Source organism: Ailuropoda melanoleuca, unplaced genomic scaffold (assembly GCF_002007445.2).
Source record: "Ailuropoda melanoleuca isolate Jingjing unplaced genomic scaffold, ASM200744v2 unplaced-scaffold5920, whole genome shotgun sequence".
Taxonomy (NCBI): Eukaryota; Metazoa; Chordata; class Mammalia; order Carnivora; family Ursidae; genus Ailuropoda; species Ailuropoda melanoleuca.
In genome coordinates this window covers 338,022-359,464 of record NW_023232948.1, presented here as the reverse complement: position 1 = coordinate 359,464, position 21,443 = coordinate 338,022, and the positions used below count along the sequence as shown (strand labels likewise).

General features: G+C 51.5%; 1 protein-coding gene across 1 annotated transcript in view; it reads right to left on the bottom strand.

Annotated features, from left to right (window-relative positions):
• Positions 1-21,443, bottom strand: part of DLGAP2 (DLG associated protein 2) — a 401,616-nt gene that overhangs the window by 110,678 nt on the left and 269,495 nt on the right. The window contains 2 exon segments of the mRNA XM_034652370.1: positions 8,540-9,350; positions 9,352-9,607. Coding sequence (XP_034508261.1) covers positions 8,540-9,350; positions 9,352-9,607 — 1,067 coding nt within the window.

The window sequence follows — 21,443 nt, the reverse complement described above, 5'->3', positions numbered from 1 at the left end:
TCCATGCAAGCTCCCGGAACCATAGCAGGAACGCGAGGTGTGGCTGACCCAGATGCTGTGATGAGGGGTGGGTGTCGCAGACAGAAACTCCCAGGCTGTCACTCAATTCTTTTTTTTTTTTTTTAAAGATTTTATTTATTCACTTGACAGAGAGAGAGACAGCCAGTGAGAGAGGGAACACAAGCAGGGGGAGTGGGAGAGGAAGAAGCAGGCTCCCAGCAGAGAAGCCTGATGTGGGGCTTGATCCCAGAACGCCGGGATCACGCCCTGAGCTGAAGGCAGACGCTTAATGACTGTGCCACCCAGACGCCCCCTGTCACTCAGTTCTAAAGTCATGGCCTTCCCAGTGGGGCCTCGGTGAGCTCCTCGAGGCCTGGCACCCTGCGCAGGTCTCCACACGGAGACAGGAACGAGGCCTTGTCCATAGAGCAGGATATCCGAAGACCCCGACCTGTTCACGGCCTCTGGCCCTGTGATGTGGCTTCTGGCAAGGTCTCCTAAGACCGTGAGAGGCAGTGCCAGGGGCTGGTGAATTACGCTTTACAGTCGAGGAGGAAACTTGGGCAGGGTCCTTCCTATACGAGGGAGTATCAATAATTATCACAATCACACAATGGGTGCTGCTCAGCCCCCAAAAATAATCACGCAGAAGAATATGTATTTAGTCATGGAAAGAGGGTCACGGGGGAGAAAGCAATTTTTACAGTACCGTCTGCACTCCATTTTTTATACCTTAAAAATAGACATGCCTGCATTATGCATGGAGACGCAGCTGGGAAGATGGAGCAGGGTCATTGCTGGGAGAGCGATTACGGGCTCCTTGGACAGTGCTCCTCATACTTTTCAGCAGAGGAGACATGAAATGGATTGTGATTTAATTGGGGCAAAGACACAAGCCCAGAGGAAGAAGCGAGGGGTCAGCGGAAGCTGTGGACAAAGCGGGGGGTCTGGGGAGGCTTCCTGGAGGCAGAGCCTGGGGTTTGAACTCACTTGGATTGGCCTGCAGGCAGGTGCACACAGGCACAAGCTCCCATCCCTGTGCCGCCGAGGACAGAGGATCCTTCTGGGCGGCAGCTCCAGGGAGAAGCGGGAGGCCGGCCGGGAACAGATGGAGAAGGGCCATATGCCACAAAGACACATTCCTGTTGGCAGCGTTACAAAATTTCTCTGAATTAAAAACGTTTCCATAAAAAAAAAAAAAGTTAAGTTTTTTTCCCACCCCCCCCCCCCAGCAGCCGGTGAATTAACTAACAAATGAGACCAGCTTGTATTTTTCTGTTTCTGATTTAAGAAGCCAATTCACAGGCTCTGACAGAAGAAATTTCAATGAGAGAGAGTGTAAACCAGAGTCAAGTGCAGGGTATGAACACCGATTCCAAAGCATATGCCTCCAGACTAGCAAAAGACAGAAGAGCCTCACTAAAATGGCATGAGGGCCTAGTCAAGAGAGCTTTCTGGTGCATCACGGCGTCAAAACCCCGCAGCGGAGGCACACACGAGGCCCAACGTCCGTCGCAAACACTGCATGGCTTCGTAGTTTGCAGGGAGCGCGTATACAGATGACGTTCTCTTAACAACAGCTGCCAACCTCTGCAAATCCAATTCGGAGTGTTTGCTATGTACAGTGATCATCAATGACCCTAATTGCCTACCTGCATATCGTGGGGAGTGATATTTGTAATTTCTAAATAGGCGTTTTCCTGAGGTTGACTTTAGTGCCCATTCTGGAACCTCCTGTTCCTTGCTGTAAGGCTATTCCAACGCTACGTGTTAAAGTACGCTCCCTCTCTTTCAAGGAGCAAGGCACAGGTGGAAGAGGCCGGGCTTCTGTCATAATATTCTCTTTCAGGTGTTGAAATCAAGGAAGAAAAATAGCATCCAGCATCGTGTCTCCTGCAGGGAAATGTCTTCTTCGTTCATTCAACAAGTGTTTTGTTTTAAATACATACCAAGTGCATTCGTCACTGGGGCTAGACTACAGAGCAGGAGAGCTGGGTTTCCGCACCCAGATTTTTACAGTAAAGGACAACAGCTCTAAGTGGGGGCAGCCTCCAGGGGCCATCGCAGAAATATGGGACAGTTGTGACTGTCACACACCTGGGAAGCATTACCGGCAACCCAGGGGCCAGCAAGGCTAGTTTTCGGGAAAGCACGAAGCAATCCCATCCAATGAAGAATTGGCTCATGTCCGTATTTTTGAAAGTCCGTTTTCCAGTCTACAGTTACTTGAGCCTCAACTCTAACTCCAGTTTATATGTAAAGCAAAGGATGTGTGTGTGTGTGTGTGTGTGTGTGTGTTTGCAAAGTTTTAACGAACAACGAATTTTTCCGAAATGCAGCTAACCATGTAAATAAAGGGAAGGGAGAATTTTGGTTTGATGTTTTACCAAGAATTTTTTACCATTTCCAAAAATCCCAGCAGGTGGGTTAACCCAGTAGCCTCTATAAATGCCCCCATCCGTCTAATCGGTAGCCCCAAATTATGGTGAATCACCAGCCAGAAACAAGCTTCTGAGTACTTCAATCTGTACACATTTGCCATTGTGCTTATTTTAGTATTAGAGTTCATGTTTTCTGTTAAAAGTTATCTTCTTTTTATTTCTGTTATATTAACGTTTGGATACATACATATTTCAAATAGTGTGTGTAGGTCATAATACTAAGTTCACTTTAGAATAGTCAAGGGGACATGATAAAATACTTATTATTATAAATGAGACACTCATTTCGATGAGTTTAGGAGCCATCATTATGGACAGGGAAGTTGTTTCACCAACTTCACGATTCCAAGTCTGGAGAGCACGTGGTAAGGTTACCATGCCCATCTCCTAGGACGTGTGCAGACTCTCGTAGGAAGGTCTCCGCTGAGCTTGGAGATGGGGAGGGTGAAGAAGGCAAGACACAGGGTGCAGTGCTGCAAGGGGACACCGTGCTTGCCCAGGGGAGAAGGCGGGCTTCTGAGGATCCCGAGTCCACCTGCTTGTAGGCCTCATGCTCTTTGGTTATACCAGTTGTTCCCACATGGGGGCTTGGGTTTCTGCTCCTGGGACATTTGGCAACATCTGGAGACAGGTCTGTGTCTCCAAAATAGGGGTGCTCCTGGCGATGAGTGGGCAGAGGGCAGGGACACTGCTCAGTGTCCCCATACGCAAGCTAGCCTCTCACGAGAGGGAACCTCCTAGCCCAACACCAGCTGTGGAGAGACGCTGGACGCCAGCAGGCCTCCTGCTGGGGTGTGCACATCCTGGCAGGCAGGATGGTGGCGATGCTGCCCCAAATCAGCCCCGGGACCCGAGGCTCCTCAGCGTGGCTGGAAAGTGCCTTTTTGTTTATTTCCTTCTGTGTTTTGGTTTTTCGTCTGCAACACTGTTCAGTTGTCCAGTTCGCTTCCTTCAGCCACAGCTGTTTTCTGTTTCCCTCCGCGCTAAGGCCAGGACACCATGGAGCAGGAGCACGTGACGGCCGGGAGTCGCAGGCGGGGCAGCCCCCTCTCCCCCCACCGCCCCAGCACTCGGCCAACACCCTGGCGCTGCCTGCAAACCACCACTCCTCAAGAAACAGTCTGTCCTCTGGATCCAGGAACCTGACACCCTGGGGCCTTCTCACCCTGTCACAAGTGACCTTGGATTTCCTACTGTAAACACAATGGCAACGTCGGTACCTGTAAACTTGGATGACACTGGATGTTCACTCCTGCACAAGCGTGGGTTTATATAATGACTTCCGATTTTCCAGGTGCCTTTATCATACGGTCTTGAATCGAACTGCAAACTCTGACGTCCACAAGCTCAGCTCGGGCCAGCAGATACTTGAACACCAACATCCTCCCACGAAGAATTTATTGCAACAAACATTTCCTGAGTGCTTGTCACTGGGATGGGACGATTGCAGGTTCCAAGGACGAAGTGCTGAAGTGGGACACAGTGCGGGTGGCCGTTCTGTGGGCCTGGTGTTCATGATTCCTGACCTGAGTTGGCGGAGGGTGGCTGTGGGATGTGCTGTGTGGCTTTTTCCTGCTTTGGGTCTGGGGTCTGCAGGGGTTGCGTCCAGCCAGGACTCTGGACCCTGGGGGCCCCTGTCTCCACGGCGCCTCTCCCCAGATCCACCCAGGTTCCCCTGACACTGGTACCTGTATGGTGGGCATCGTGGACTTTACAAGCCCTCCAGGTCAACCCCCCGTAGGGGACTTGCCAGCTTTGTCATGGAGACACCACGCAGGAGAACAGTGACGCGAGACTCTGCCCTAGAGACTGTACATTTTGAGGAAACAGGCCAGGAGCCAACCGAAATTTCTGTGTGGCTGCCATGCCAAGCCGCTCCCCGAGGTGACGCGTCGCTGGGAACAGCCGTGGGGGTACAGGAGGCCTGTGTCTGGTTACAGGAGCAGTTGCGTGACCCCACCGACCCCTCAGCCCCTGACGCTTCTGCAGACTGGCCCCAGGTAGATAATGAGCTCCATGTGGGACGGGACAGATGGGACCCAGGCTCAATGTCTGTGGCCTCTCAAGGCTGTGAGTTCACGTCCAAAGAGCTTTAGAGGGATTCCAGAAATGCTTCCCAGGCCTGATATTTCACTACAGGCTTGGAAGTGAGACCGCTGCCTCAGAATGACCATAACCCAAGCTCATGGGCAGTCCCTGGCCCAGGTTCCAAACCAGGGCCGCTTGGAAACAAACGCCTTCCCTCTACACTGCAGTGAGCACGCACTCTGGGCAGAGTGACCGGGCGCAGGCCTCTTTCTGCCGGTCACATCACTCACGCCTCTCATTCTTCTCATATGGACAGGCTCTCTGGGACGTTTGCCTGATTGCTGTGTTCTGGAACCCCAGCCATCCTGGCGACACAGGGGTCCCATGCAAACAGAGGCCAGGGGCTCGCCCACCCCTCCAATGTCAGGAAACACTCTTCCCTTGTCCACGGGGACCTGGAGCAGCTTCGGTTCGTGGCTTCCAAGCGTCCTCCACATGGTACCAGGACAGGGGTGCTGGTGGTCCCTGCTCAGGGTCTCCATGGAGAGTCAGCCCAGCTGCAGGTGAGGGAGTGCGGCAGGGACGGGTCAGCAGCTGCCCAGCCTGAAGCCTGTGGGGCGTGCAGGTCAGAGACAGTCAGCCGAGCAGATGACTGCGGACCGAGGCACAGACTGGCGAGCGGTGTGCAAAATCAGTGGGAAGACAGGGTATGGCACCGTGGGCGGGGGGGTGTGTGTGGGGGGGCGGCCACGTCCCCATGGACATGCACACCCTCAGCCCATAGTTACAATGACGCTCTCCCTGCTGAATCGCAGGGAAGCACATGGCCGCTGCTGTGTGTCTGCCCGGACCCCGTTCAAACGCTTAGTGCAGAAACAATAATTGAGCACTCTTTGGTAAAAGATGGTGGTCTTCCCAGACCACAGACATGACCCATGAGCACAGGGAATTGGGAAACATGGCATTTTTCAGAAGCTCTGTTGTGCGCACTGGAAGGTTCGTGCAGTCCACACTGAGCTTGTCCTCGGAGGCCAGACCTCTGCCGCGTGCAGGAGAGCAAGTCGCTGCTTGGCTCACTCCACTTCTGGTGAAGGTGCTTCCTGGTGACTGGCGGCCCCCAGCCGCGCTCGGACAGCCTCACTGCCTTCTCCTGCTGGTTCGGATTGCTTCCCACCGTGTCAGTACGGAGTGCTTCCTACTTCAGGCGCCGAACGAGGTGCTGACTTTGAGGCAGCAGCATAAATAAAGCTGGGGTAAACCGCAGGGTCGCCAGGATGGACCTGTGAGTCTAGACCACAAGCCAGGGGAAGACAACCAAGAGAGGAGAAAGGGGGTGGGGGTATTGGGGATGGTGCGGCCACGGGTCAGGGGCCATGGAGCCACATTCCCACCTGCCACGTCTCTTCCCTTCCTCCCCCCGGCCCCGGGGCTGGAGGCACCTCCTGCCACGGTGTAGCGAGAACCGCCTGAGCTCAGAGCTGCTATCAGCCCTCAACCAGCATGACATTCATTAAAAGTCTGACCTTAGCTGCTTTGTACACAGAGGGAGAAAACAGGAAAACATGAGCCATTTCAGAGAATAAAATGCATCCTAATTTTCTTTCAATCCTGTCTGTGGTCTGCTCCGACCTACTTAAACACATGAAAAGCCTTCCTCTGACGTGCGCTCCGCGCTCTGTGCAAATGAAGGGTGGGGTAGCAAGCTGCTCTTTCGCTCAGCTCCACATCTGTCTAGTTTTCGGTGAGAAAGAAAGCGAGTAGAACTCAGAAGCATTTCTTCCTCCCTTCTTGTCTTTTCAACCTTATTCTTTAGGATCCAGAGACAAGTTCCTCCTCTTCCCCATCTTGTGGCCATGAACTAAAATCTGGGCTTGTGAAATCTTCACGTTTCTGCAGCAGATTTAATGCAGTTGGCATGGGAAGATGTGCGTGCGGGCTGGACGTGCGTCCGTGATGTCCCAGGACAACTGGCCTGGGGAGACAGGGGCATTGCCTGAGAGGTCATGGCCGTAACTATTCACCCAGTGCCCCGCGGTGAGAGCAGAGGATGGTGGGACAGGGAAGGAAGGCACCGAGCTGCCTCCCAGCTCACCTCTGCCTTCGTGTGTGTGTGTGGGTCTGTCTGCTGAGACACGACTTAATCATGGGCCCCATCTGCCTTGCCTCCCGCCACGCACGTCCCGGGCTCTGGAACTCACACTTTGCCGGGGGCAGCCTCTGCCCCCCGCCAGAGCTGCCCTCACTGTGTGTATGGCACTGGCTGCGCTGGGGAGGCTCTGGGAGGGAAGGGGGCGGAGCGGCACGTCTTGCAGGGGAAGCTGAGGAGTAGGATGGACACACACATGGCCCAGGGCAGACTCGCAGCTGGCGGCCTCACGGCCACTGGCAAAGCACAAGGCACCTGTACCATGAAGCCAGCGCAGACGGAACCAGACTGTGGGACACCGTTCCCCCCAAACTGATTCCTCAACAAAGAAGCAACACACGTGCACAAAATTCAAGGAAAGAGAGAAAAGAGAGAAGGACTCGGTGGGCTTTTCAGAGACAGATGAACTCATTTCCACGCAGGCCCCTTATCTGGATCCAAACCCACACGAATTGTTAAAAAGAAACCATGAGCAATCGGGAAAGTTGGACGTTGACCGAATCTGGGAAACCACTACAGGATTATACTTATTCATGTCTGAGGAAGGTATTGCAGTGATGTTTCAAAGCAACGAGTCCTTGGCATCTGGTGTGGGTTTTTTAGAGGTAAACACGGAAGTGCTTACTGGGCTGCTGGATTTCCTCCCACATAAGCCGGGTGGGAGCTGGGTGAGGTCTGAAGGCGACCAGACCGGCCAGGAACTGAGCCTTCCTGAAGTGGGTGGTGAGTGTGTGTGGTCAGTCTAGTACACGCTAGCCTTTATAGGGGGTTCATATCCTCCATAACTAAAATGAATTAAGAACAGCAGTTGGAGGACAGACACAAGCATGTGTGGTCACAGGGAGAATGGACAGGAGAAGCTCAGGGACGCGTGGCAGTGTGGGGGATGTGTGACAGGAGCTGTGTCCTGGAAACGGGGAGGTTCTGCAGGCAGCCACCCAGGGGCCAAAACACCACAGGGGGGAGCCTCCCCGAGAAGTGTCCGGGCACAAGCAGAGAACAGCAAGAGAGTTTGCTTCTCCAAGCAGGACCTGAGCACACCCTGAATCTATTTGTCATGTTCCTTTATATGGGAACAGGTAAACATTTTACATTTGTGCAGGATTAGGGCTTGCTAACTACAAGCAACGTTTATATCTCTTCCATTGCCATAAAAATAATATCTTACCCAGCTACCACTTTGTCCCTTAGAGTAACTTTGCCTGTGAAAGTAATTTTGGTAGCGTTTCCCTTCCAGAGAGAACCGCTGGCTTCTGGACAATGTACCAGGATGGCCCCTGAAGCTCTGTGACCGCCCGCCTCGTGGAAAGGGTCGCAGTTGTCAGCCTGTGCCGTGAATCCACCGCCTGTCGCGTCGGCTAGCCCTGGGAAGCATCACTCACACTTCAGCACGTACGAGGGACTCTGAAGTGGAACACAAATCCTACAGATATCGAAGAAAACCTTCACACTTGTAAGCTTTGCTAACACTCTGTGAGCTCCTAGACGTCACAGCAGAGGCATCCGTGAACGAGGCAGGAGCCTCCCTGGCGTGCTCAGCCTTGGTGTTACGGGCAGGCAGAGGCGCGGGGTCACAGGAAGGAGTCCCGCAGGATACCACACCCGCCATCTGCCCGCCTCTGCTTGCTCCTGCCCTTGGCGGAGTCGTTGAACCCCCGCCCCGGAGGGACAGGTGCTTGCTGCTCTCTAACCACGCTCTCCAGTCTCTTAAAGCCACTGGTCTCGGGTCCGGCCAGAGAGCTCCTGCAGCCTGTGAGGGCTCCTCTGCTCTGTGGCTGCGGCCACACGCTCCGGCCCTAGAGGCACCCGGGAACGGCCCGCCGTGTTTAGGGCCGTGGACTAAAGGGGGACGAGGGGTGCTCAGACGCCCTCCTGGCGAAGGCCAGCCCACCGCCCGCGACACGTGGCTGCCGAGACCCCTTACCTGCAGGTAGTGGCACGGCCTCAAAGACGGCTTGACCTCCTGGTGGACCAGGGGCTTATCTAAGTTCAGGGAGCTCTTGCGGTAGGCCTCCTTCGCCTGGCTCACGGTCAGCGTGGACCAGGAGCTCCGTTTCATGTACTTGGTGTCGGGCGTCATGGTCAAGCCCTCACAGGCTGAGCACTTGACGTCACTGTTACTCTTGGACGTCTTCAGGGACAGATCCCCGAAGGGGCCCGGGAGCACCTCAGGGTAGCAGTGGGAGACGTGGTCCACATGGTGCCTGTTGGCCACGCTGGACGTGCGGCAGGTGCTGTCACTGTCCAGATTGTCGTCGGAGCTCCACCAGCTGCTTGTGCCCGACCTGTGCTTGCCCTCAGGCTTCCGCTCCTTGCTTTTACTCCGTTTGCCATGCTTGGGGTGGTGGCCGTGGTGGTGGTCCTCCACCCGACCGTCGCCCTTGGTGCCATTGACGTTGCTCTTGGAAGAGCCCTCTAGGGAGTGGGACTTGGTGAAGAGTTTTTGGACCGAGTGGACGAGGTGCCGTATCCTCCCTGGGCTCTCGCTGCGCTGCTCTGCGGCCGTGGACGTCCTCTGGTATTGCAGCGTGTGGAACCCGTCCCGGTGCAGGGGCAGCTGCTTCTCAAACTGGTCCAGGAGGTTAGCCGGGATGCGGTTGACCCTGGTGCTGGCGTGGGACACGGCACAGTCATCTCTCGTGTCATAGTGGGAGCTGTAGTGCATCCTGGGGAAGGTGCTGCTGGACATGTGGTCGCCCAGCACCACGGGCATCATCATGCACTCAGAGTGGATGGCTCCCGGGGGAGCAGCGGTGGTGGTCCATGGGGCAGCTCTCCACGGGGCTGAGCAGGTAGGGCTGCCTCGCCTCCTGCGCATGGTGCAGGTGCTCGTGCGCGTGCTCACAGTCTTCGGGGGCCGCCAAGCCACACGTGTGGCCCGAACACAGCTGCGCTTGCGACCGGCCCCCGGGTAACCCCTTCATGTTCCTAGGAGCGGGGGAGTATCTTCCTTCGTTGAAGTGCTGCGTCGGGGACCATGAGTACTGCTGGTCTGTCAAGAGAGCACAGGAAGCCATTTAAGACGAGGCGGGCATACCGACCGAGCCCTTACTTCTGTGCGGGACACCTCACGCGGGAACTACTTTATCTGGCAATCAGGGGTCATTTTTGGGCATTTGAGTAGGTAATGATTTTTTTATATATATACCACATTGACTGTTCCAATGTATGAGCCTATTAAGAAGCATATACTCTGACAGTCCCCCATGTAGTTCTACAGGTACAAATACGTACTCCGGGGTCCGTTCACCGGGTCTCCGGACAGCACGATTTTGTGGTATTCAACGAGCACACAGTTTGCGGGGAAAATGAGTTACATTTCTATCAGATTTGAGTATCGTGGTTGGGTGAAGAAGTTTACAAAGTAACATCTACTATTTACTCAGTAACATTCCTCGGGATGCTAACGTGCTCCCAGCTAAGGTATTCCTCCTGAAGCCATCTAAAGGGGCCTCACAGTGGGAGAGGAGGTGGCTTTCTTGAGGCCATCTGTCTGCGAGAGGAGGACTAAACCAGGATGTCCTGACCTCTCATTACAGATACTTGGTTTTGAACTGTAGGATTTTATCCAGTACAGAAGAAATGGTTTGGTTCTGTGAGACGCACTATTGTGCAGAGAAATCGTGAGGGGTCACCCTCATGGCAGCCGCTGGGCTCTTGTTAGGGAGGCAGCTGAGCGCAGCGTGAAATGCTGACACGCAGACACGGGCTTGTTGGGGTCCAGGCCCCTGTTCTGCCACCACATGGTGTGTGACTCCAAGGGGCGGGCCAGCTCCCTGCGCTTCCCTGTGCTCTGTATGTGAGGGGGAGACAGGACATGGGGTAAGCACCAGGCAGCGCTCCCGGAGGACCACACTCTCAAGCATTCTTTATGCCATTATTACAGTAATTGTCATCCTTTCAAACTGTCTTGGGTCAGCATCTGCAAAGTTCTGGGTATATTAAGCCCAAGTGATTGGACTCCAGGATTCCTTAGGGAAGCCTCTGGCTTCATGCCTGCGTCCTGCTCACCCACTGTTTCTGTTTCAGACCCAACTCTGAGCTTGCTTCCAAAGGTTGCCAAGCAGGTGCAGGGACTAGAGACTCTATTACACTATACGACATACATATATGCATATCTGGTATATAATATGCATATTACACACAGGGGAAATAAAGACTCTATTATAGTAATATGCATACGTTATGCACGTATATATAATATGCATATATGGTACATAATATGCATATAACCTATGCAGGAAATTCAAACTCTATTACAATGTATAATATGCATAGATAATGTATGTATTATAACAAAATCTATCCATATGTAATATGTGTATATAATGTATATATTATATGACATATGCAAGAAATATAGACTCTATTACAGTATATAATACGCATATATATTATGTATCTATAATGCATATATCCATATGATGAGCACATATGCTATATAATATGCATCGAATACACATAGGAAACACGGACTTGGAAGCTGACTCCTACAGGAAACAGGTGGGAGAACCATGAGAATGAGCACCGAGGAAAGAGCCTACAGGGTGAGCCCAGGTAGGGTCTGAGGGCCCCAGCCAACGCCTCAGGCTGGACTGCACAGACAGCGCTCTGTTCTTGGAAAAGGCAGCTAGCTCTCTGGGTGGACTGGGGCTATGTCCCTCTCCACAGCCTACACCACCTTCCCCACAGGGACCGCTGAGGCTGCTGAGTCATGACGCTGGACCTGGAGTGTCCTGGGAGGGTTGGCAGGTGCCGGGAAGTGTGGAGGCAGATCTGTGGGCACTCCCCCTTGGCTATGCCCTCCCAGGCCCTGCATGTGCTCCCACCTTCTCCTCTGTCCCCCTCCTTCCCCCCAGGCCCCTGCCCTGGCTCAGACCCTGAATCCTTGTCACCAGCAGCAGCCACATTCCTTCCCCTGTCTCCCCCCACACACCCCAGTCAGTTCCTCCCTGCTCAAAGGCTCACTGGCTTACCACGGAGTCCTCTTTCCTCAACTTGCACCCAAGGCTGCCCCTGGGATGGCTAGCTCCATGATGACTGTGTGCCAGCTCGAGCACGTGCTGGAAACCATGTGCTGACCGGGTGGGCCGGCGAGGCCCCAGCCCCAGCCCCTACTGCCCACATCCTGGTTTCTGGTGAAGCGTGCTGCTTTAACCAAATGGAACAACCCCTATTTCTCATAATTGTGCTGTGGGCTCCTTCCCAGGCAGCATTTACTCTGCAAGACCCCGCTCCAAGGCAATTCAGCCTCAGTTCAGACAACACCAAAAGAGAGAATGTCCCCTGTGGACCGTCCTGGAAGCTGGCAGTCCAGGCAGTCTGTGAGTCAGACTTGGACAAGGCCCCTGTGTACCACTTCCTCAGGAAGGAAGCTGTCTGCTGCCCCTTGCTCCCGCGCTGGCCCGGCCCCCCTCCCCTCGCCGCTCCCTCCCTTGATTCAGGCCAGTTAACTAGCCCCACCCACCTGTCCTCCATCCCCCCCGCCTGAGAGGTGCCACCTGCCATATGGGGTTAGGGACACTGGGAGCTCATAGGGCCGCCCACTCTGGCCCCCCCATAGCGGACTCTAAGCACACACCTAGGGCGATTGTGGGAAACAGGAGAGAAACCTAGGAGACACCAGGCTTCTCCCAGATTATTTCTAACCAACTCTCTCAGTGATCGACATAGGGAAACATCTCCTGCCAAACACCTGTCAAATGACTGGTCCAAGACATGGGTTCAAAAGATCCCCCTTGCAGGCTCCAGGCTGCCACCTGTCCAGCCCAGCTCATACACCGACATATCTTACAAGGCACGGGCGCCAGCTCACTGATCCCTAAGCAGTTAGGGGCAAGACTTGTCTCCCCGGGAGCAAGGGACAGCGGCAGAGACTGCGGACTCTGAGCACAGGTGGGGCTGTCTCCTTCGAAGGGCAGCACGGAGACCTCGCCTGTACATCCTCACAGTGAACAGCCTCCACTGAAGGGACCCTTATCTCTGAAGACAGCCTAACATCACTTGTGTGCCGGGCTCTGTGTCTCACGAACGTGGCTCCCCCTGAGAGCTCCCCGGTGCCTTCCTTTCTCCACAGCCAAATTATAACTAGAGCACTTTAATATATTAGGAGGGGATATTTTAGATTATATTGTATTTTAATATAATTAAAAGCAAGTTTTCAAAGGAAATTCAATATCCAGCTGATAAATAGCAAAACTATGAGCTGTAATCTAGACTTTACAGCAGCATAAAGTTGTCATCCTATTATCTTTCGCTTTAATTTTCCATTAACACGTAATTTAATACAATTCTAATCTTCCTTCATATTAAAAAGCGAGACCATTATTGCTCCACTCATGTCTCCTATTTCTGCCTAACGTCTGGCCTAGAAGCTACATTATGAATGTGGCTACATAAAAGAACAGTACAAAAGATAAAAGTTTCGCTGAAATGAGTTAAATTTGATTATGCAATGCATCGGGAGCACATTCTCGTTTCTACCCTCCAGGACTGAGCACCCCGATGTATGCATGGGAACTGATGCTCTGCCTCTGAAAAATGTCACCACTAATAACAACAAACAAGGAAACAAGGCGCTGTAAATAATGGCAATTCTAAAACCTGTCAGAGGGACTTGGACGGTAGGTGGTTTTTTTAAGTCTACGTAACATAGAATAAATACTTCGGGGCTGGCAGTGGCTCTCTGTGGAAGGGAGGTGGCAGACACGAAATGTGGAAGGCACCTTAGCTCCCTAATTTCCAGCTACTCACGACACCATATTTTGTTTTGAAGCAAGAGAAACAGCCACGATCCTCATTACCCATTAACTGTCTCCCCAAACTCAAGCTAGAAGGCAAAGGTACATTTTACAGTTGGATTTCACAGACTGCTGGCATTCTCATTCTAAAAAGTATATTTCGAGTGTAGGGATAAGAACTTAAAAAATACACTAATGTGTCTGGAGCGGTCTTTGTGTGGGGCTGTGTGCCGGGAGGCAGTGCTTGTCCGCATGCCGCGGAGGAAGTCCAGGCTGGAAGGGCAGGCAGGGGAAGGTCACTGAGGTCGTACACTCACACCTGCCTGCACACATGCATGCACACGGCCTCAGAGCTGCAGAGACCCACGCGTGCAGCTCCAGATGGCCTGCTGCTAACACCAGCCACTGCAGGGGACAGTGGTGTGTGGGGCCCCATGGGCTCTTTCCCATTAAACTAGGCTGGTGGTTCCACACTAAGCCCGAGCCTGAGCCAACCAGGCTGGGCACACACTGTGGCAATGGACGCAGGCCCCTGTTTCTGAGAAAGTGTGGACGTGCACGTGCATAACAGCCCTGGAAGCGAGGTAGCACAGGCACAGGTGGCGTGCCCTCTCCCCCACGGTGGGCACCCCGAGGTCCCACCCCACTGAGGACACCAGCTGTGTCTCCCGCAGCCTGAGGCTCACTTAACCCAATGAGCCTCCTGTCTGCACTTCCTTTTTTAGAAAATTTTTTATTTATTTCATTTTTTGAATATCCTTGTTTTTTTTAAATTTATTTAAAATCAATTAATCAACATATAGTGTATTATTAGTTTCAGACGTAGAGGTCACTGATTCATCAGTTGCACCCAGTGCTCATTACATCACATGCTCTCCTTAATGCCCATCACCCAGTTACTCCATCCCCCCACCCACTTCCCCTCCAGCAACACTCAGTTTGTTTCCTAGAGTTAAGCATCTCTTATGGTTTCTCTCCCTCTCAGTTTTCATCTTATTTTACTTTCCCTTTCATCTAAGTTTATCTGCCCACTGGGGCAGAACCTTCAATGTCGTCATTGCTCTTGTGGTCCACCCTCAAAGGAAAACCCTCTCTAAAGGCGGAAACTAAAAGTAAAAAGCAAATCACACATGACAACACCAAACCACACAAACCATATAAGTGGAATATGGAGCTGCTTGCCAGACAAAGATACATTCTGCTATAATGTATTTTTCCCACACTGGTTAAATTTACCAACAATTCCTCTGTCCCTGTGCAGAACTGTGTCCCTGCTTTGTTCCTGGAGTTGCCTTGGTTCCCCTTCTCTGTTGCCTTCATCCTTCACACATGCACCCACCAACCTGTCCTTCCTGCTACCTCTGAGTGGCACCTGCCTCAGCCCCCTTCTCTTAGAAGCCCTCATGCCCATCGTCCTGTCTCTGTCCTGTTGGGACTTCAAAACACATGCATAGGCTGGGGAATGTGATAAGAAATATCCATGTGACCCTATTCCTCTATTCACTCTGTGAAGGCATGAAAGATGTGTCCTACCATGTGTTAAGAAGCCCCATCAACAAAAATTTTCCTCAAAAATTTAACAAAAGACTAGATGCGTATGCCACAAAACATGGTGGGAGGAATCCGTGATGCTCTGGACAAATGGATGGGTGTCCCTTATTCATGGACTGAAGACTTGACATAGTTAAGGTGGAAACACTCTCCCAATTGATCTGTAGACTACACACTGCCCCTATTAAATCACAGCTGGCTTCTTTGTAGAAAATAAAAGCTAATCCTAAAATTTACACAGATTAAAAAAAAAACCCAACTGTGTGTGTAGTTAGAGGTGGAAGGAGATGGTAAAGCTGAGAGCGAGATAAATGACATGAGGAAGGGAATCAATGAAACCAAAAGTTGGTTCTTTGAAAAGATCAATAAAATTGACCACCACTGACAACATAAATAAAAAGGATTATGATACTATGACAACTGTAGATGACCTAGAGGAAATGGACGAATTCATGGAAACCCACAAATTATTTCCAGAAGAAACAAAATCTGATAAGACCAATAACAATAAGGAGACTGAATCAGGAATCAAAAACCTCGCAACAAAGAAAAGCCCAGGACCAGAAGGCTTCACTGGTGGGTTCTCCAAACATTTAAAGAAAAATAAATGCCAATCTTTCTCAAACTCTTCCAAAAAGTTGAAGAGGTGGGAATACTTCCTAGCTCACTACTATGAGGCCAGCATAAGCTCATATGGAAACCAGATAAAGACGTCACGAGAAAAGAAAATTACAGACCAATATCCTTTATAAATATAGATGTAAAATCCTCAATAAAATACTAACAAACCTAGTCCAGCAGCATGTGAAAACAATTATACACCATGACCAAGTGGGATTCGTCCTGGGAATGCAAAAGTGGTTCAACACATAACAATGAATACATTACAATAGCCTAATAGGACAAAGGCAAAAACATGTGACCAACTCAGCTGATGCAGAAAAGGCATTTGACAAAATCAAACAGTCTTTCATGATAAGAACACTCAGAAAACTAGGAACGCAAGGGAATTTCTTCAACACGATAAAGTATGTATTAAAAAAAAAAAAAAGGAAAACAACCCAGCTCTCATACTCAGTGGTGAAAGACTGAAAGCTTTCTTCCTAAGAACACCACAGGACAAGGTTGCCTGCTTTCGCTGCTGCTATTCGACACTGAACTGGAAGTTCTAACCAGAGCAATTAGATAAGAAAAAGAAATCAACGACATCCATATAAGAAAAGGAGAAGTATTTATCTCTGCTTGCAGATGACACATTTCTATGTAGAGAAAATCCCAGAGAATCCACAAGAAAGCTATTTGAGCTAATAAACGAATTCAGCAAAGTTGTAGGCTACAAGATCAAAGCAAAAATCAGTCATGTTTCTATATCCCAGCAATACACAATCCAAAAATGAATGAGGAAAGCAATCACATTTACAATAATATCTAAAAGAAAAAAAATAGGTAGGACTAGATTTAACCAAGGAGGTGAAAGATTTGTATCCTGAAAACTTAGAAAACACTGAAAGAAATTAAACACTTAAATAAATGAAAAGACATCCTATGTTCATGGATAACTGACTTGTTATTTTATGGTTTCAAAATTACCCAAAGTTATCTACAGATTCAACATGACGCCTGTCAAAATTCCAGCTGGCTTTTTTGCAGTAGTGGAAAAAACAAGTCCTCAAATTCATATGGAAATGCAATGAGTCCCAAAAGAGAAAATAATTTGCAAAAGAAGAACAAAGTTGGAGGACTCCTGTTCCAAAACTTACTGTAAAGCTACGGTAATGAAAACAGTGCAGCACTATCACTGGGATACACATTATAGGCCCACGGAATTGAAGGTCCAGACATAAACCCATACATCTATGGCTGGCTCATTTCTGATGCGAGTGCCAACACCATTAACAGAAAAACCTCTTTCATAAATGCTGCTGGGATAACCAGATATCCACATGCAAAAGAATGAAGTTGTACTCCCTACCTTGTACCATATGCAAAAATGAACTCAAAGAATGCAAAAAGCTCAAAGTAAGAGATACAAGTATAAAACTCTTTGAAGAGAACATGCACATATTTCTTTGGTAATGTGAATTAGAAATAGATTTTAGATATGCCATCAAAAGTACAGGAAAAAGATTAAAAAACAAAATGGACTTCCTAAAATTAAAAACTTTTGTGTTTTTAAGCATACTACCAAGAAAGTGAAAAAGCAACCCACAAATTGGGGGAAATTTCTTGCAAATATGTATCTGATGAGGAAATTCTATCTAGAATATATAAAGAACACTGATTATAAAAATTATAAAATTATAATTATAAAAAGCAAATAATCAACTTAAAAATTATTTTAAAAAGGCAAATAATCAAAATAAAAATGGGCCAAGGAGCTGAAAAGGTATTTCGCCAAAGAAGATACACAAATGGCCAACGAGTTTGTGAAAAGATGCTCAACACCGTCAGCCTTCAGGGAAATGCCGTCGAAACCAGAGTGAGCTGCCCCTTCCCGCGCACTTGGATATCTGTGCCAGAGGTGGACGGTGACAAGTGCTGATGAATGCACAGCGAAGCCAACCTCACACACCATTGGGCGGGACATGAAATGGCACAGCTGCTTTGGAAAACAGCCTGGCAGCTCCTCCCAAGAGTAAACGGAGTTACCACATGACCCAGGGATTCAGCTCCTAGGTACACACCTGAGAGGCGTGGGAGCCTATGTCCCCCGAAGACTCGTATGTGCGTGTTTTTAGCTGTGTTCTTCACAGTAACCCAAAGCGCAAGCACCCAGATGTCTACAACTCATGAGTCTCGTGAGTGGATACATAACGGGGTCACACGCATTCGATGGAATATCGCGAGACAATAAAAACCAAGTACCAGATGTGGCACACGCAGGAGGACTTCAAAACACCACAGAGCGAGAGAAGCCAGTCCCACAGGACCCCAGCCTTGGGGAAAGACAGCAGGTTGTTGACGGCCAGGGGCTAGGTGGGGGAGAACAGGAGTCACTGGGTATGAGTAATGTGGCAACGGCTGCACGTGTCTGTAAACACGTGGAAAACCACTGAAGTGTACGTGCAGACGGATGAATTATACAGTGTGGGCATTACACCCCATAAAGCTCGTACAGATGAATAGATACCTATGATGCGAGGAGACATAAACAAACACACAGAGTTGAATATATTCATACTTCACTTTAAAAAATGTTCCTCCTGTGTTTTAGAAAGCAAAAGACCTGTGTAGTAAAATTTAGGGAAGTGGTATGCTTGTTGGTTTGCTTCCTCATGTCAGCTCTCTAAGGCTCTATGTATGTGGTCGAAACTGTCGTCAGCCTCAGAGGCAAAGTTGGGGCTCACCGCAAAGGTCCCGAGGCCATTCATACATGTCCTTCCCTTCATTCTTGTGTAAAGTCCCCGGACTGTGATTTTGTAATCAGACTTGTATTTCATCAGTATATTTCACATGGTTTTGTTACTCACTGTTCCACACTCTCACAACTGGAGTTGGGGTCTAAGTCCGTCAACTTTCAGCAACCCGATGCTAGCAGCTCAAGTTGTGCAGCGGAGGGGTGATAGCCATGTAAACCCCTGCCCCGGGGGCCGCAGGGAAAGGGCAGGAGCAGCCTGGCTGCGCTGGGCGGGCTGGAGCCCAGCACTCTCCAGGGAGGCGTTCTCACTGATGTGATCCCACATCTACCCTGGGACAGCTCCGCACTCCGCACATAGGGAGACTCTGCCTTTATCCACCCCAGATGCGAAGATCTTGAACCCCAGGCTTCACACCAGATCCCCGGGGAAGCAGTGCAAGGGCACAGTCCTGGGCTTGGTCCCCGGCTCTGTGAGACTTTATCTCAGGATGGGAGTCACGGATCTGTGAGCATCTCAGTGGCCCTCTGGTCCATGCTCCTCGTCCATTTATCGTACGGGGCACCGTGCTGTCCTGCCGGCCTCTCAGTCCCTCCGAGTCGGCCTCTGTCCCTGGCAGAGTCCCTTCAACTACACTGATGAGTCCCTCTTAGTATCTGGCAACCCGATGAATATGTAAGTGAGTTAAAGGTGACAAAACGGGGTGAGCTGGGTCACTGGGAGCTGCTTGGGGATCTCGCTGGGCGTTGGGCACTGCTCACATCCTCTACCAAATCCACGGCTGGGGCTTCTCAGAAGAACTGGCTCATAGTTTCAAGCCCTCGGAGCCCCTCTGAAGTAAAGTTTTGGTAGAGAACCACTCACCACCTTCAAACTGTGAAGCTCCGAGTCTTGTTCAGTTTGCTCCACTCTGCCTGGAGCTGTCACTTCCCTGAGCTTTCTTCTTTAGATGTTCTTTTAAAAAATTCTGCTGTTAGGACACCGTGGCCCCTGGGGCCGAAACCCTCCACGTGTGTGTGGCTTCATGCCACTTCAAAGGCACGACTGTGTTACCCGCACACGGTTTCTCACTACTGAGAGTGCAGAGGGCGGCCCCGGCAGGAGGCATGTGGTTGCCCCATGTGGCCGCCCACCTGACCCGGCTCTGCCACTTTGGATGCTACTGTGTCAGCGTTCGGTCACCCGAGTGGCCCGCAGAGGGCATCCTGCCAGAATGCCATGGGGTCACCGCCGGCCCCCTTCAGCTTTCTCCTTTAAGGTCTCGGACTCTCAGAGGAGAGGCTCAGGGGACGTGCCTGGTCAGTGTGTCCAGTGTTGGAGGGCCTGTCTTCCTACCACCTGCCTCGCTCTTGCACTGATCACAAAGTTCTGTCAGTCAACAGCTGGTACGAAGCACCTGCTAGGAGTCGGGCTCAATGGCAGCACCGGGAACGTCACAATGGGAACCATGAGGACAGACGGACAGGCCCCAAGTAGGTCGGTGCTGACAGGTGCTGGGACTCATAGACACGTGTGGGGCTTTGCCCTAAAGAGGGCTTGTCGGGGAGGCATCCTGGGGCAGAGGCTGAGCAGCAGGACTGACAGCGTGGGTCTGGAGGAGAGGGCTCGGCAGATGCAGTCCTGGGTACAGGTTAGGGGCATGTGGCCACTGGGAAGCTGGCCAGTGAGGGGTTCCTGCAGTCCGTGCAGGACGTGTAGGAAGACAGGCAGGGTCTGGGCACGGGCAGCAGCACAGGCACGGTAGGGCACTGGCCTCCACCTCTGAGATCGGGAGGCCTCTGGGGCAGAGAGAGCCGCAGGGTGAAGGGATCTGTCTACTGTGAGGGCAGACGGGTCAGGAAATCAGGAGCAGCCTTCGCAGGGATCCGTGGTGCTGGTGGCTTCCACCGCATCTCGCCGAGGGCACGGAGACAAGCAGTGCTGCGTATTGAGTGTGCCCTCAGCTTCACGGGTGGGAGCCCTAACGCCGCACGGGACCGTGTGCACACAGGGCCTGGGAGGGGGTGACAGAGGTTCCATGAAGGCCCAGGGAGGCTGTGATTACAGGAAGAGGAGGACCCAGCGCCCTCTCTCTCTACCACGTGAGGACCAGAGCCGGCCTGCACTTTGACCTTGGACGTCCAGCCTCCAGGGCACGAGGAACAGATTCTGCACGGGGCTTGCTTGCAGCGCCCCTGGTGGACGGAGACAAGCTGTCAGTACCCCATGAGCACATCCTGTGTCGAGGACGCTTCACACGTCATCACAGTGTGACCCTCACAGCAATGCTCTTTGCCTAGCTCTCATTATCAGCGGCTTCCAGACAAGGAAAATGGGACCCAGAGAGGGTAAATGGCATGCCCAAGGTCAAGCAGCCCCAAAGCTGGACCGTAGCACGACTCACATGGCCACCGTGTGCCCTCTGTAAGGTTTGCTGGGTTCCCGGCATGACTCCATTCCCGCTCCTATTGATGGGATCGTGTCCAAGCCCACAAAACCGCACTGCGGTCCCTCGCATCCCCACATCATAGCGTCTCCTTTTCTTGTGAGCCCTGGACACGTGTCCACGGGCGACAGAGTCAGAAGCCCGCCCCCAGCCCCCAGCAGCCCACCCCCTTTCTAACTGGCCAAGGGCCCTAAGGGACGTCCATTGTTGTAAAGTCCTGAGGGTCCCTTTGGACACAGGGTGCTTGTGGCTAAAACAAACAGAAAATGAGGTCTGATGATATCCTGGGGTCTGTTAAGAGCTGAGCCCTCCTCAATAGGAGGGACGTGACAGAGACTGCACACTGCGGACGGCTGTCCCCTGAACAGAGAGGCAGCCACCCCTCCCCCAAAGCTTGGTCCTTTCCCAAGTTCGGGGTGGTCCTCGTTCCTGGGCCCGAAAGGAATACCTCCCGGGCCTCCTCTCAGAGCACAGAGGCCCGAATTATAACAGTAAAACCCCATCCCTAGAAGAGCGGCTCCCAGTACTCGGAACAACCTGAGGAGAGATGGAACTGTGAGCCCCCCTTGTCTCCAGGAGGAGGAGGGGCAACCACACCGCCCCCCAGCTCAGGAAGGGCACCTGCCCACGGCGGGTTTTATCTGATCACAGAGCTGGGGCGCCGAGCCTTACGGAAATCAGCCGGGGATCTAAAAGGAATTTAATATGCTTTTCGTTCCTCTCCACTCAATTCTAGTCGGGTTTCCGGGATTTCTG